Source organism: Notolepis coatsorum, assembly GCF_963971535.1.
Source record: "Notolepis coatsorum genome assembly, chromosome: 8".
In the NCBI taxonomy this organism is placed as follows: domain Eukaryota; kingdom Metazoa; phylum Chordata; class Actinopteri; order Aulopiformes; family Paralepididae; genus Notolepis; species Notolepis coatsorum.
The window spans coordinates 39,141,955-39,156,788 of record NC_140172.1 but is presented as its reverse complement, the minus strand read 5'-3'; the positions used below and the strand labels follow the sequence as shown (position 1 = coordinate 39,156,788).

Below are 14,834 nucleotides of genomic sequence, written 5' to 3'. Positions count from 1 at the left end.
TCTCAACATGATGATCCTCGTTGTGTCCAGAGCCTTCAAAAGTGTCCTCCCTGCCCCTGAGCAGCTTGTCGAAAGTCAACCAGGCTTGTCATCTAGAAATCTCGCGAGACAGCGCCAAGCACCGACAACGATATGTTGTCTACATTTGTATGTATGTATGTATGTATGTATGTATGTATGTATGTATGTAAATGTAAACATGTACATTTTGTCATTCAGCTGAGCTGACGCTTTTATCCAAGTTCTGTGTGACAAGTCAGCAGGAAGGGTACAAGCTCCAGCTGAGTAACAATGGTCATCAAGTGTTGAATGCATAGTAGTAGTAGAGACATATTATATTAGTATAGTAGAAAGAGTGCATAATAGTAAAGGACAGTAAGAAGGTTATTTTTTTTTTATACATTTTTTTTCATTTCAGATATTGATTGAAGAAGTGTGTCTTTAGTCGACGGCTGTCCTTGGTGGGAACTTCATTCCATCATTGTGGAGCAAGGACCGAGAATAGGCCGCTTCTCTTTGATGACCATCCAAGAGCTCGGATTGATTAATTGATTGATTGAAAACTTTATTAACAGATTGCAGAATGGGTACAATACAGTACGGCTCAATACACACAATTGTTAAGGGGATGCAGACCAGAGAAAGACTTTCGTCTTGTTTACATCAGGGTCCCCCATTTTCAATTCATAATGACATTTATGACATACGCAACATACAGATATATATCATGCCATTTCTGACATACATGACATACAGGTATACAGTACTGTTATATTTGTGACATACAAGATATGCAAATATACAGTACTGTTAAACAGAGATCCTAACAGAAACTATATACATACGAGGGGGAGGAAACTGTACATTAGGAGGGGGTGGGAGGGAGGAGGGGTTTGGACATTTACAGGGCCATACAGATATATATCATGACCTTTATGACAATACATGACATACAGGTATACAGTACTGTTACATTTGTGACATACAAGATATGCAAATATACAGTACTGTTAAACAGAGATCCTAATATATACATACGAGAGGGAGGAAACTGTACATTGGGAGGGGAGGGGGGTTGTATAGGGGCCAGTTTCGAATTGCAGCCTCCCGTAGACGCTCTTTGAGAGCGGTTTTGAAGGTGGGTAGTGATTCAAATTTTTTTATGGCTGTGGGTAGGGCGTTCCACATTGATGTGGCATAATTGCGAAACGTGTTTAGACCCTTGTTTGTGCTGATTCTGGGTTGAACATGATTTGTGGAACTCCCTCTGGTGTTGTAGTCGTGGTATTCACTGACCTTTGGGAAGTATTTCGACATGTACATGGGTACCTTAGTGGTTAATAGGATAGGAGTGGGTCTGAGGCGGCCAGAGAATGTAGAGCGGAGGGGTCTTGAGGGTGTGTAGTTAGAGACCATTGACCGGAGGTAGGAGGGAGCCGTTCCCTTCACTGCGCGATATGCCAGGTCAAGGACCTTGAAGCGGCAACTACCTCCCTGTTTCTATTCTTACCTCCATCTCGAAAGTCATGGAAAAAATAGTCTACGAACAGGTCGAAAAGTACCTTGCAGGAAAAAATCTAATCTACGAATTCCAATCTGGCTTCAGAACATCCCACTCCACTGACACATGCCTTCTCTATTTGAACGACCACATCAAACAAGAGGTGGACGCGGGCAAATACTGCGGCATGGTCATGCTGGACCTACAAAAGGCCTTCGACACTGTCAATCACTCCATTCTGATTGACAAGCTAAAAGCAATTGGTTTTGATAGTCTATCAGTGAGCTGGATGCAATCCTACCTGGAGGGGAGAGAACAGATGGTGGAGGTAAACAGTACCCTATCCCCCCCCCCCTCCCAGTGAGCTGTGGTGTTCCACAAGGAAGCATACTAGGTCCGCTACTGTTCCTAATTTATGCAAATGACATGTTGTCAGTTTGTGACTGCAACTTGTTCCTGTTCGCGGACGACTCAGCCCTGCTGGTCTCTGACAAGAAAGAACAAGTTACAGGTTTAAAAAAACCATTAGCTCGGAACTAGGCAAAATCTGCACCTGGCTCGCTGATAACAAACTATCATTACACCTGGGTAAAACAGAGTCCATTCTCTTCGGTTCAAATAACAAATTCAGCAAGACCGACGGCTTCTCAGTTACAGTGGGTGACAATATTGTCACAAGGAAAGATGAAATTACATACCTAGGTTCCATCCTAGAGGCAAATCTTTCCTGTGACAAAATAGCATCCAATGTAATAAAAAAAGGCAACCAACAAACTACAGTACGACTATGCTTGCACCTCATGGTACCAAAGCACCTCAAAGGCGCTAAAAACAAAATTACAAACATCACAAAACAAACTGGTCAGACTACTGCTTGACCTTACTCCTAGAACCCACCTCACCCCTGCCCACTTTGACAACCTAGGATGGCTTAGAGTAGACGACAGAGTACAGCAACTTGCAATGGGCCTGGTCTACAAGATACACTACACGACTAAGGTACCCATGTACATGTCAAATTACTTCCCAAAGGTCAGTGAATACCACGACCACAACACCAGAGGGAGCTCCACAAATCATGTGAAACCCAGATTCTGCTCAAACAAGGGACAAAACACGTTTCGCAATTATGCCACATCAATGTGGAACGCCCTACCCACAGCTGTAAAGGAATGTGAATCACTACCCACTTTCAAAACCACTCTCAAAGAGCACCTACGGGAGACTGCAATTCGAAACTGGCCCCTGTAAATGTCCTAACCTAACCCCCTCCAATGTACAGTAAATGTCCTAACCCAATAATACACGAGACCCTCTAAGTAAGGTTTTGTGGATAATCCAATGTACAGTTTCCCCCCCCCCACCCCACCAACCCCCCACTCCACCCCACCTACCCAACCTCCTCCAATGTACAGTTTCTTCGTCAAATGTATATACTTCTCTTTTTTATACTCTTTTTGTATCACAAACAGTATTGTATTTGTAAATCTGGTATGTCATAAATGTATAGATGTAGCAGTACTGTCAATCTGTATGTCATGTATGTCATATATGTTATGATGAATTGAAAATGCGGGACCCTGATGTAAACAAGACGAAAGTCTTTCTCTGGTCTGCATCCCCTTAACAATTGTGTGTATTGAGCTGTACTGTATTGTACCCATTCTGCAATCTGTTAATAACATTTTCAATCAATCAATCAATCAATTCGTGCTGCGATGGCCAGTGCAGGCCAGAAACACGTTGCACTGATTGCTGTAGTGTATTTAACAGCACATTCAAAATGTTCATGTTCCAGATTTCCCGTTGCTCAAGATCTCTATCGTCTCTGAAAATTCTACCATAATACTGAGCCTTTATGAACCTACACTCTAAAAAAAGAAAACTGTAAAAAAAATGGTAAATGTCTGGCAGCAATGGTTGCCAAATACTTACTGTCAAATTACAGTAAAATCAAATACATTTACAGATTACAACCTTTATTTAATGGTTAATATTTTTATAAAAGGTAATTTGCTGTATTTTTATGGCATTTACACTTAAAGTAGAAAAACAAAAGTAATTTGTAAAATAATACAGTGAATTTCCTGTGAATATATATATATATTTTTTTTAGTGTACGTGTATTGTTCTATAACTCATTTAACCACCACCCTGCCCTCTAAATGTAACACTTGCTCTTCAAAGGGTGTGTTGTCTGGTGTTATTGTATCAAGAGGTCAGTCACTCAACCAGATAATGAAATTATGTCTCCATTGCCAATTCTTATTTTTAGCGATGGGACTGTTTTAGTTTGGATCTCTTGATTGGGCCAACCTCTTAGCATGCAACATCCCACATGTGGGCCCTCTTGATGACGATTTGCCCACCGGCACTTTGGCGACCTCTAGCGGCTCAGGTGTGCATATTTTTATTTTTTTTGTCAACTTTTTTTCCCCATTTTTCTATTTTTCTCCCGTCCCCAATTTCGTATTGTCCAATTCTACCCTCCCCTGTCTCGAACGATGTTAGGCCATGCCTCCCACAAGCCCGCTGCAATGTGGACGAAGCCTTGCATCACGTGTCCCCTCCGGTACTCGAGGAGGCAGCCGTCGCATCTTTTCACCTGCACAGCGCGATCTCTCAGCGGCGAGGGTCTGCGTGGGAGGGACACGCCGCCCTCGTCGCTTCCTGATTCTACTGTGCAGGCGCACCAACCGACCTGTAGGAGTCGCTGTCCACAACGTCCGATCCCCACCCACCAGCCTCCCACCCCCTAATACTGCCAATTGTATTAGTATGAACGACCAGCCAAGCTGGTAGCAAAGGTGTGCATATTTTTTAATACAATATACAGTGGTGCAGTGGTGATTTCATAAGGGGTTGCACTGTGTTGTAATGACGTCACGTGCACGCGTGCTCCCGCGGCATGCGCATAAATGTCCCCTCGGCGTGCGCACAGAACAGCTCCGACCAGCATTATGATTATAATGATTATTATGTGCATAAATAGTAGGAAACATCTCTCGTAGTCGGGGGGCTGAACCCGCTGGGCAGGCGGGAGCTGAAACCTGACACTGTCGAAGAGGCGTCCCGCCACGGAGCTGGGGACTCTAACCCTGACTCCGTTTGCGAGGCTTCCTGGTGTGGAACTGTGGCTAACCTAAGTGGCGGTCAGGTGGCGTAACGGAGACCAACGTTCGTCACCAACCCCGGAGACGCTGGATTCGCCTGTTCGAATCCAGCTCACAGCTCCGGGGTTGTCACCAGCTTGGCTGGCCGTTTACACTAATACAATTGGCAGTATTAGAGGGTGGGAGAAGCTGGCGGGGTGGGTCCGGGTCGTTGTAAACAGCGACTCCTACAGTTCGGTCGGGCGCCTGCTAAGCGCGGATAGGATCTAAGGGCGGTAGTGTGATCCTTCCACACGTTACACGCTCTCAGTGAGAGTCCGCGCTGCCAGGTGAAAAGAAGCGGTTGATTGGCTAGACGTGTGTCGGAGGAAGCACGTGATAGCCTCCACTCTCCCAGACCGACTGTGGGGGGTAAGTGCGCAGCGACCAGGAAGGGGATTGGGAATTGGTATAACGACTAACATTGGGATGGGAGAAAATCAGAGGAAAAAGGAGGGGGAAAAAGATCAAAAAAAGAAAGGCCCCACCTAAGGAACTAAAGCTGTGCTCAGCTGCACTCACCCAATGATGTAGCGAGGGATCACAGATACACTAAAGGGAAAATGTAAATTTATTTCACCTAAACCCCTTCTTGTGTTGTTTTGGTTGTCGTTATATAGAGCATATATAGTTAATGGAGGTGTTTCTTTGAATTGTTTTCCTAATTCTGGAGTGTCTGCAGGGCCCATGCTCCATCCCCCCCAAGTCTGCTCTCTGGGAGAGTGAGATGTCCCTGTGAGACAAAAGTGTTGAATTGTTTTTTTTTTGTCACTCCATCCAGTGAATATTTATGCAACACATTTGGCTGAACAGAGGTTCAGTGTGATGTAGTGTCTTTGCACAGCGCAGAGTGGTGGTAAGGGTTAGTGCCAGGAGGAAGAAACTTGAACTTGAAACTTGAAAACTTGAGGTTTGGCACCTACAGACCTCACTCCTGACTTATTTCTTGTGTCCAGGGAGGTGCTTGTACCCCTCTTACTTCAAACATGCAACCACTTTTTTTTTTATCCACTTTTTCTCCTTATTTTTCTATTTTTCTCCCATCCCAATTTCACCTTGCCAATTCTCCCTTCAATTCTCCCCTCCCCTGTCTCGAACGTTGCTAGACTATGCCTCCCACTGGTCGGCTGCAGTGAGGACCAAGCCTTGCATCACGTGTCCCCTCCGGTACACGAGGAGGCAGCTGTCGCATCTTTTCACCTGAACAGCGCAATCTCTCAGTGGCGAGGAGTAACGCGTGGGAGGCTCACGCTGCCCCCGATACTTCCTGATTCTGCTGTACAGGCGCACCAACTGACCTGTAGGAGTCGCTGTCCACAACGTCCAATTCCCACCCACAGGCTTTCCCACCCCTAACACTGCCAATTGTGTTAGTATGAACGACCAGCCAAGCTGGTAGCAACGCCGAGAGCTGGGCTCGAACCCAGCATCTCCTGCGTTAGTGGCGAGCACTTTGCCCACTGCGCCACTTAGCCGCCACATGCAACCACTTTTGAAGAAGAAAACTAACGTGGGATCCTCCTCATAGCCTATGGACCTATGGATCCTCTTGCCTATGAACCTATGGCCCTATCTCCAAATTACCCTTTTCATCCCAGGTTGTAGAGAAAGCAGCTGCCGCTCAGCTGAATACCTTTATTATCTATAATAATAACATTGTTTACAAATTCCCATCAGGTTTCAGGGCTCTCCTACGCTCTCTGGCCCAGTGAAAGAAACTACTCCTGGCTGATGCTAATGGTCGTGCCTGGATTACAGACCGTGTGTACCGGGGGTCCAGACCATCAGGGGCACCGGACCGATGGAGGTGAGAAGTTGGAAGTGGGAAACACACCGTCTCCTAATAATAATAAGGTTATTATTATCTTATTATTATTATTTTATTATTAGGCTTATTTTATTCTTTATTCTTAGGCAATCTTTTGTTATTCTTATTCGTGATTTGTTTGTCTACCTAAATGTTTACTGTGAGCGATTTGTAGTGCCAAATTTCCCTCGGATGATTAAAGTATTTCTATTCTATTATATTCTATCCAACCTATACATGTGTTCATGATGCTACAACTCACAAAGACAGTTTACAACGACATATAGCTAATATACTTACAAATGTACTCTGTAACATGTAACAGTTTATGATGACATTAATGTTTATACGTTGCTGGTGGCCATGTTGAAATGACGTCAAATGACGCTGATTAACACGGTTGACCATGTTATTTCAAATTATTACAATTATTATCCACACGCACTCACACCTCTTTCACATCACAGTCACTCTTTTACGTCCCAATGCTATTGGTTAGATATTTGTTATGAGTTATCTGATAAATCACACAGTATTTCAACAGTTTATTGATTTTATTGAAATCCAAAACAAAAAGTCAGAGAGTGAATTATTTACAGGGGTGTGTGCAACACTGTGAAGTAGCAAAATCTGGAAGAGCTATGAAAGTTTCCACAACATGGGGCAGAATCAGCCAACCAACAGTATATCCAATGGCTTTTTTATGACCACTATTCCACAACAAAGCAATTTAACAGATCTCTGTGTTGTCCACACAAGTATATGTGCCTACAATGTCTTTGTGTGAGTGTGAGTGTGCCTGTGTGTGTGTGTGTGTGTGTGTGTGTGTGTGTGTGGGTGGGTGTGTGTGTGTGTGTGTGTGTGTGTACGTGCATGCATGTGTTTGTGTGTAGAAATGGTTCATGCCCGAGGCTTGCTGTTCCCCCTGTCAGGGGGCGTTGCAGGGCGGACCCAGCGATAGCAGTCTGTGAAACTCTGGCTCTTGTCCACGGCACAGCTGGTGCAGTAGACTATACCCAGAGCTAACATCACTACAATGAACACACATAGAGGCACCAATAGAGCCACCAGCAGCCAGCTCTTGTCATGCTTCCGTTTGCCTGTGGTAGACCCAGCCCCTGCCTCTCCTGTACTACCAGTCTCTACTGTATCAATCTCCCCGTCCTTCCCAGCTCCAGCCTCCCTCACCGCTGTCCCTGCCCCGGTTCCTGTCCCTGCCTCCAACTTAACTCCGGTCCCTGATCCAGAACCGGTTCCGGTCTCAGTCCTAGGTCTTGTACCAGCTTTAGCCCCACCTCCACCTCCAACCTCTCGATTAGCTTCAGCCTCGTTATCTAAATGGTTACCGGCGCTGTCATGATGCATTGGGGGTGAGACTGTGTGGTGTCGTTTAGGCGAGAGGGAATCCCATTGGTTTAGATTGTCATCGGACGCAGGGAGCGGAGCCAGGTGAACGGGGGGATATGTGAGCCAATCAGAGTCAAAGTCTGGGTCAATTTCAAAGTTGGGGTCCGGGGTGAAGGAATTAGACCACGGGAGGTCATGGCTTATGTTTTCGTCAGAGTTAGGATCAGAGTAAGGGCCATGGTCAGGACCTGAGTCGGAGTTGGGGTCGTGGAAAGTGCTAGTGGGGTCAGGGGTCAGAGTGGAGTATTCCTCATCCTCTGGCGAAGGCTGACAGGAGTGTCCGTCCGCCTGCAGGTCGTATCCGCTGTTACAGTAACACTGGAACCCGCCCATGTAATTGAGGCAGTGTTGCTGACAGGGCGACTCCCCCACACACTCGTCGATATCCACACATTCCCCTCCGCTCCCCCGCGCGTAGCCGGGGTTACACAGGCACGCGAAGGACCCCTCTGTGTTCTCGCAGTCGCCCTCGCAGCTCCCCTCGTCGAGGCACTCGTCCACGTCCACGCACTCGTCCTCTTGGTCGGGTTGGTAGCCGGGTCGACAGGTGCAGTGGAAGGTGCCGGGGGTGTTCACGCAGAGCTGCTGGCACGGCTGCTGGTAGCACTCGTCGACGTCGGAACACCCGCGCCCGTCCCGACCCAGCTGGTACCCCGGGGGGCAGATGCAGCGGACGCCCCGCGGCGTCTCCACACAGTCGTACTCGCACCCCGCCGCCACGCAGGCCGGGTTTACCGGGGGCCGCTGCGTGGCGTCGGAGGCGTCGTCCGGAAGCTCCGTCTGACTGATGGGGTCGGGCCTGCAGCCGTAGCCGTCGTCCTCCAGCGTGAAGCCCTCGGAGCAGTAGCAGTAGTAGTCCGTGTCCGTGTTCTGGCAGTGCTGCTCACAGCCGTGGTCCTTGCTGCACCAGTCGTTGTCGGTGTGTTCGGCACTGGATGAACAGAGTGGTCCGTCCCGGGACCAGCCCACTGTCCCGTCGTCCCTCTCCATGCACAGTATGGTCTGCTCGGTGTCCGCCGGGCAGGGCAGAGCAGCCACGGACCCGTAGGGCACGTGAGTCAGTAGGCTGCTGACCAGGTGAATCGGGGTGGTGTACATAGCGGGACCCCCGCCCTCGTCCTCCAGAGGCGGACACATTCCCTTGTAGTTGTACTGGCAAACGTATCCGTCCAACGCCAGCCCGCACGTGCCGTCCAGCCAGCGGAAATTGTCGCTACTTTCTCGCGCGCTCTCGGAGGTGTGCACCGTCATGGCCACGCAGCGGGGGGCGGCACACGCCCCCGGGGCCTCGTCGCGGAGCCAGTTGGTGTACTGGCCATCCTGGTCTCCTGTTGATTACACAAAATAAAGGTCGAAGGTCAATAACATGAATGCATTTTCTCTTTCTCTTTCTCTCTTTTTTTCATTTTCATTCTCATTTGACCTCTTTCCTTCTTTCTTTAAACCCAGTTCATAATATTTTTAGCTATTTAGCTAAAAGTTGTGTGTTGATGTTTGGGTGAATTCTTAATCTGTAAATTGGTAACTAAATCAGCTTTGTGACTGCTACATGCCAATAAAATACTACTACTATACTACTACTTGGCAATGCTGCATAGCAACGGCTTTCATCAGTGAGCCATAGGTTCATTCACCATTGTGTTACCTCATTCAGCGCGATAGATATAGTGACTTAACAGACATTTATTGATCTTTAAATTCAGCAGCCTAAAAAAAGTGGTTATGACCATATAACCGCATCAGTAAACAAAATATTTGTGTCAAACCACTTTCAAATGAGCCCTTGGAACTATTTGTGGTTGTTTACAATCTTAGCTTGTTTAAAAGTGTGAGCGTGTGTCTGGAGAAAATGCTGTCAAACACAATTTCGGGTCTGACCAAATATTGGTGGGTAACAATGTGAACAGACTGTGTGAAAGGGAAGTCGAAGGCTTCAAGACAGATTCTCCAACCTTTGCATGAAGACAATTATGGATATTGTTGCTGAAATGTCAAATAAATACTCTTGGTAATTTGATAATGATTTTACCAGTCACCTTGATCGATTTCTGAATGAGATTTGAGAGTAAGAAAATATAAGTCTGGAGAAACTCCCTAAAGCATCTCTATCATTATTCTAACTAATGACAGAATTAAAACATGCAGTGAATGAACAACCAGCCACCTGTCACCCTCATCATTTTCATTCCCACTTAAACATTATGGGTATGTTGAAGACGGATTATTCATATTTAAACATGTGTAGTAATTTTTAAGACGGATTATTCATGTTTAAACTTTAAACATATAGTCATGTTGAAGACAGATTATTCATATTTAAACATGGTTAATAATTCTGAAGACGGATTATTCATATTTAAACATGGGTAGTCATTTTGAAGACGGATTATTCATATTTAAACATTATGGTAGTAATTTTGAAGACAGATTATTCATATTTAAACATTATGGTTAGTAATTCTGGAGACAGATTATTCATATTTAAACATTATGGGTAGTAATTTTGAAGACGGATTATTCATATTTAAACATTATGGTTAGTAATTCTGGAGACAGATTATTCATATTTAAACATTATGGGTAGTAATTTTGAAGACGGATTATTCATCTTCCCTCAAAAGTGTGATTTTAACCCAAAGGCTGAATTCACAGGAACACATGTCTGTTACTGACTTCAATGGAAAGCTTTCAAAAACGGCAATCTCTAAAGGCTGCAGCTTCCAAATACAGGTCCTGACGTGTCGAGGCTTCAGCATGATTACATAACCCTAGCCTCCCTAGGCCATTATGTGGTAGGCCACACCCACATGCACAGATCATAACCGACCATCACATCAACTAATACATAGCATCATTTTATGGCTTTTGGTCAACCAGATTTAGAGATACATATTTTGGGCCATTGGTTGATTTGTAAATCTGTATGAAATCGGGAAAACCAATATTACAGACTTTAGTGCAAAATACAAACATTTTGGAGCAGGATCACTGGAAAGGTTTATAAAGTTTAGTTTGAACTGGCGGCTACGTGGCGTAGTGGGCAAGGCACTCGCCACGAAATGCTGGAGACGCTGCGAGCCCAGCGCTCCACATTTGCTTTCAGTTTAGCTGGTCGTCCGTACTAATACACATTGGCAGTATTAGGGGGTGGGAAACTGATGGGTGGGGATCGGGCGTTGTGGACAGCGACTCCTACAGGTCGGTTGGTGCGCCTGCGCAGTAGAATCAGGAAGTGTCGGGGGCAGCGTGAGCCTCCCACGCGTTACTCCTCGCCACTGAGAGATCGAGCTGCGCAGGTGAAAAGATGCGACTGCTGTTACCTCAAGTACCGGAGGGGACTTGTGCTATGTATGACTTAGTCCACATTGCAGCCGGCTTGTGGGAGGCAAGAAACAGCGTCCGTGACAGGGGAGGGTTGAATTGGATGATACGAAATTGGGATGGGAGAAAATATAGAAAATGGGAGAAAAAGTGAATAAAAAAATAAATAAAAATTTAGTTTGAACTTAGTTTACGTTTAATATCATTTAGATGGTATGGGAGTTATGGCCTTTGAAATGTGACTTTTTATGATAGTGCCCACATATGACCAAATTGTATGAAATATGGTATGCAGCTAGATTCTGAGATATACATTTTAAAAGGATATGACACCCACAATCAACATAACACTCACCTCCCTCAACAACTACTACTGAAGTGCCCTTGAGTAGGCATCTAACCCCAGCGGCTCAGTGGACCTGCTCATATAATAAAGTATAGTTGTACTGGATGTGCTGGGCATCTTCCAGGTGTGAATGTGTGTAACTACGAGTGTGAAGCTATGTGTGTAATGAACAAGGAATGACACAAAGTGTCACAGATGCAAAGTTGCCTATAGGCTGCGCATTGTCAGTGTATTATGCAGTCTAAATGGGAACGCACACCATGTAAAAATGTTGGTGTACTAAATCACATTACCATGATATATATGGGACCTTTCTACACATGCACATACATTCATTCAAGTAAAATAGGGGCATCCTTTTTGTCTTGTTTACGTGATAAGCATGCAGGGGTTGAATGAACAATGAAGAAGTGACATAAGTTTGAGCATTATTCTATGCAAAACTACACATACGCCTACATTAATGTCTATGGTACAGATCATCATTTTAACCATCTCTGAGGGTTTGACCATTTAGTGCATTATATTTCAGTTATCTGGGAGTCGGAGACTGGGCCAAGCTTATAGTTAACACGGGCAGAAATTACTCTGAGGATATTACTGTGTTACAGCACCACCTTGAGGGTAGACTAAATGAAATGTTGATTGTGGGTGTTAAACTTTTAGATAGATTTCCAATATGATTTTGCCCCCTATTGGTTGATTTAAAAAGTCAGTTGAAGATGTGTTTTTGACTTTTTGCGATCAGATTTATTTCCGGGGAGGTATGGCCTGTTAAACTTGTAATACTTGACCATTGATTATAGTGCTGCTGCTGTCTTCAGGTCAATTGGAGTATTATTTATTAGGAAGTATTTGGACAACATCATCTATTTATGCAAAATTCCAAGTCTCCGTCATGCAACATTTCACACGAAATTAAGCAAATCAAAATATAATATTATAATAATGTAATATAAAAAGGATAGAAATACAATAGGCTTCCAAGCCCTTGGCTAATAATAAACTACTAAACCAATAAGAGAACAACAGTTGCTCATTCTAACCCCTAAAAACTATAACCTTTCTTATAGGTCTAAGGGGGGGGGGGGGGCATTATTACCAAATTAGGGAGTGTCTTGCGGTATGTGTCCTTCCATAGTCTAGCATTATTACAATTCTAGTTTAAATGTATCAAAACGCAGTGAAGTGTAAAATTATTTAATAAAGGGCTCTTTTCACAAACATGGATTAAACCAAGTCCTAGACTAAGTATTTCCCCCCCCCCGGTGGAGATCCCCACTGAAAGCAACTTTTTCATCTAGGGACGAGGTTTAATCCACATCCATGCGACTGGCTGAAAGAGTAACGCTAGCATTGGGGTCAGATAAAGGACGAAGACCGTGCCTGTGACCCAGACGAATCCTCGGAGTGCTCGGGTAGCAGAACACTGGCGCGGCGCCCGGTGCAGCCCGATCCAGAGACGGAGCCTGAGACGGGTCCCCTGCTGCTCGACGGACGACAGCAGCTCGTGCACCACAGCCGCCACCTCGTCGCTATGCACCGTCGCTAGGGTACCGCTGCGCTCGCGGCAGCTGCGGCCGGCCTCCCTGAAGGTCCTCTTCTGGAGGAAGACGGCGTAGCATCCCTCCTGGTGACAGAGTACGTCCCGCTCGGCCAGCTGGCCTCCCCTCTCGGCTGGCTCCTCGCCCTCAGTATCCCCTAATCTCTGGCCAAGGCTTCCCGGAGCCAGACAGACCGACAGTAGCCAAAGGACACACAGGACCCCCAGACTACTGCTGCTGCTGCTGCTGCTGCTGCTGCTGCTCATCTTTCTCATTCTCCTCAGAGACATGAGGATTGAACTAAACCAGCATCCAAATGGAAACTCCCAAGCAATTCACCCTGATCACCACCCCGGAGCCTCGTTAGTGTGACCACCTCAGCGGCTGCCCCCGCTCGAAACCCCTTTTATGAGGTATATTTCCTTCTGTTCGATAGATTAAAAAAAACGGACCCTCTGACCTCAGCTGAACCTCACAAACGACATCTACTGCTGTCAGGCGACCCTCGTGAGCCTTAATGAACCTCTAGATCGCGCAGACCCTCAGTCCTACCAGTCCAGTTTCAGTTGACCTCCAGTCATTATCCTCCACTACCACTGTGATAGAGCTGACCCAGCCAGGAGGCCCGCCTACAGTACACTGATGTGACTAGAGAGGAAAAACAAGCAGTTCAGTCTATTAGGAACCAGTAGAAGACCAAAAAACAGACGGTTGATTCCCTTTAAAAAAAAGTCCAATTCACTCCAGTAGAAGTCCAGTGAAAGTCCAGTATAGAAGTACTATCAGAGTCCCAATGACACAATTGCGGGGAGTCCCATTTAGTCTAGTAGCCGAGTAGAGTCCGGTGGGATCCGTCTGAGTCCATCTGAGTCCCGGTTCTGAGTCCTTCTGAAGTGTATATCCTGGAGCCCGTCTTGGTCCTGGTCCTGTCCAGCCCTGCATGAGCTCTCCTGAGTCTGCAGCGCTGGCTCTCTGAGCTGAACCTCAGAAGTCAAGAAAGAGGGAGAGAGAGAGAGAGAGAGAGAGAGAGAGAGAGAGAGAGAGAGAGAGAGAGAGAGAGAGAGAGAGAGAGAGAGAGAGAGAGAGAGAGAGAGAGAGAGAGGGGGGGGGGATAGAGTCGGGGAAGAGAGCGGGGGAGGCTACGTAGAGGAAAAAGGATTGTGTGTTTTTGGAAGAGGGGGCTGGTAATGTGTGTGTGTGTGTGAGGAGGTTTTGGGGGTGGTGGTGGGGGCGTAGAATTGAAAAACCCTCAGAGAGTTATGAAAACCATACGGCACCATTCAGTCCCCCCACTTTGCCTATGTGCGCGTGCCGTGCACACACACATGCACACACACACACACATACATACAGTATGCACGCGCATACACACAATCTTCAACTGCTGCACACTGTACAGCATCCACAGGAATGGAAAGTGTTTGTCAGCCCAGAGCAAAGCAGAGATTGTGTCCCCTCTCTCCTCCTGCTCTCCTCTCTCGCTCATACTCACTGTGTATTTCTGTCTCTCTCTCTGTCTTGCACACACAAGCAATTTTGTCTTTGTCTTTCTCTCCCTCCCTCTCTCTCTCTCTCTTTCTCTCCTCCACCCCCCACCCCTGTCAGCTCCATACCATCAGGCCAGGAGGACGTCTTCATGGTCCAATGGAAACATTTGAGTAAGTATGTAATTGGGAAATGTGTGTGTGTGCATGTGTGTGTGTATGCGTGCACATGTGTGTGTATGTGTGTGTGTGTGTCTCTTACTCGGGGGCAT

General features: G+C 46.1%; 1 protein-coding gene across 1 annotated transcript; it reads right to left on the bottom strand.

Moving 5' to 3' along the window:
- Positions 1–7,001: 7,001 nt before the first annotated feature.
- Positions 7,002–14,038, bottom strand: cd248b (CD248 molecule, endosialin b). Its single transcript, XM_084320049.1, has 2 exons — positions 12,921–14,038; positions 7,002–9,195 (listed from the first exon to the last, which is right to left on the bottom strand). Exons 1-2 carry the CDS (start codon positions 13,366–13,368, stop codon positions 7,361–7,363), a joined length of 2,283 nt encoding a protein of 760 aa, XP_084176175.1. The 5' UTR covers positions 13,369–14,038; the 3' UTR covers positions 7,002–7,360.
- Positions 14,039–14,834: the final 796 nt, after the last annotated feature.

Excerpts from the sequence above, each read along its gene's own strand:
- cd248b (XM_084320049.1), bottom strand. The coding sequence starts at position 13,368 with ATGTCTCTGAGGAGAATGAGAAAGATGAGCAGCAGCAGCAGCAGCAGC. Across the intron at positions 9,196-12,920 it reads AGGATTCGTCTGGGTCACAG|GAGACCAGGATGGCCAGTAC; the intron begins GCACGGTCTTCG and ends TGTAATCAACAG.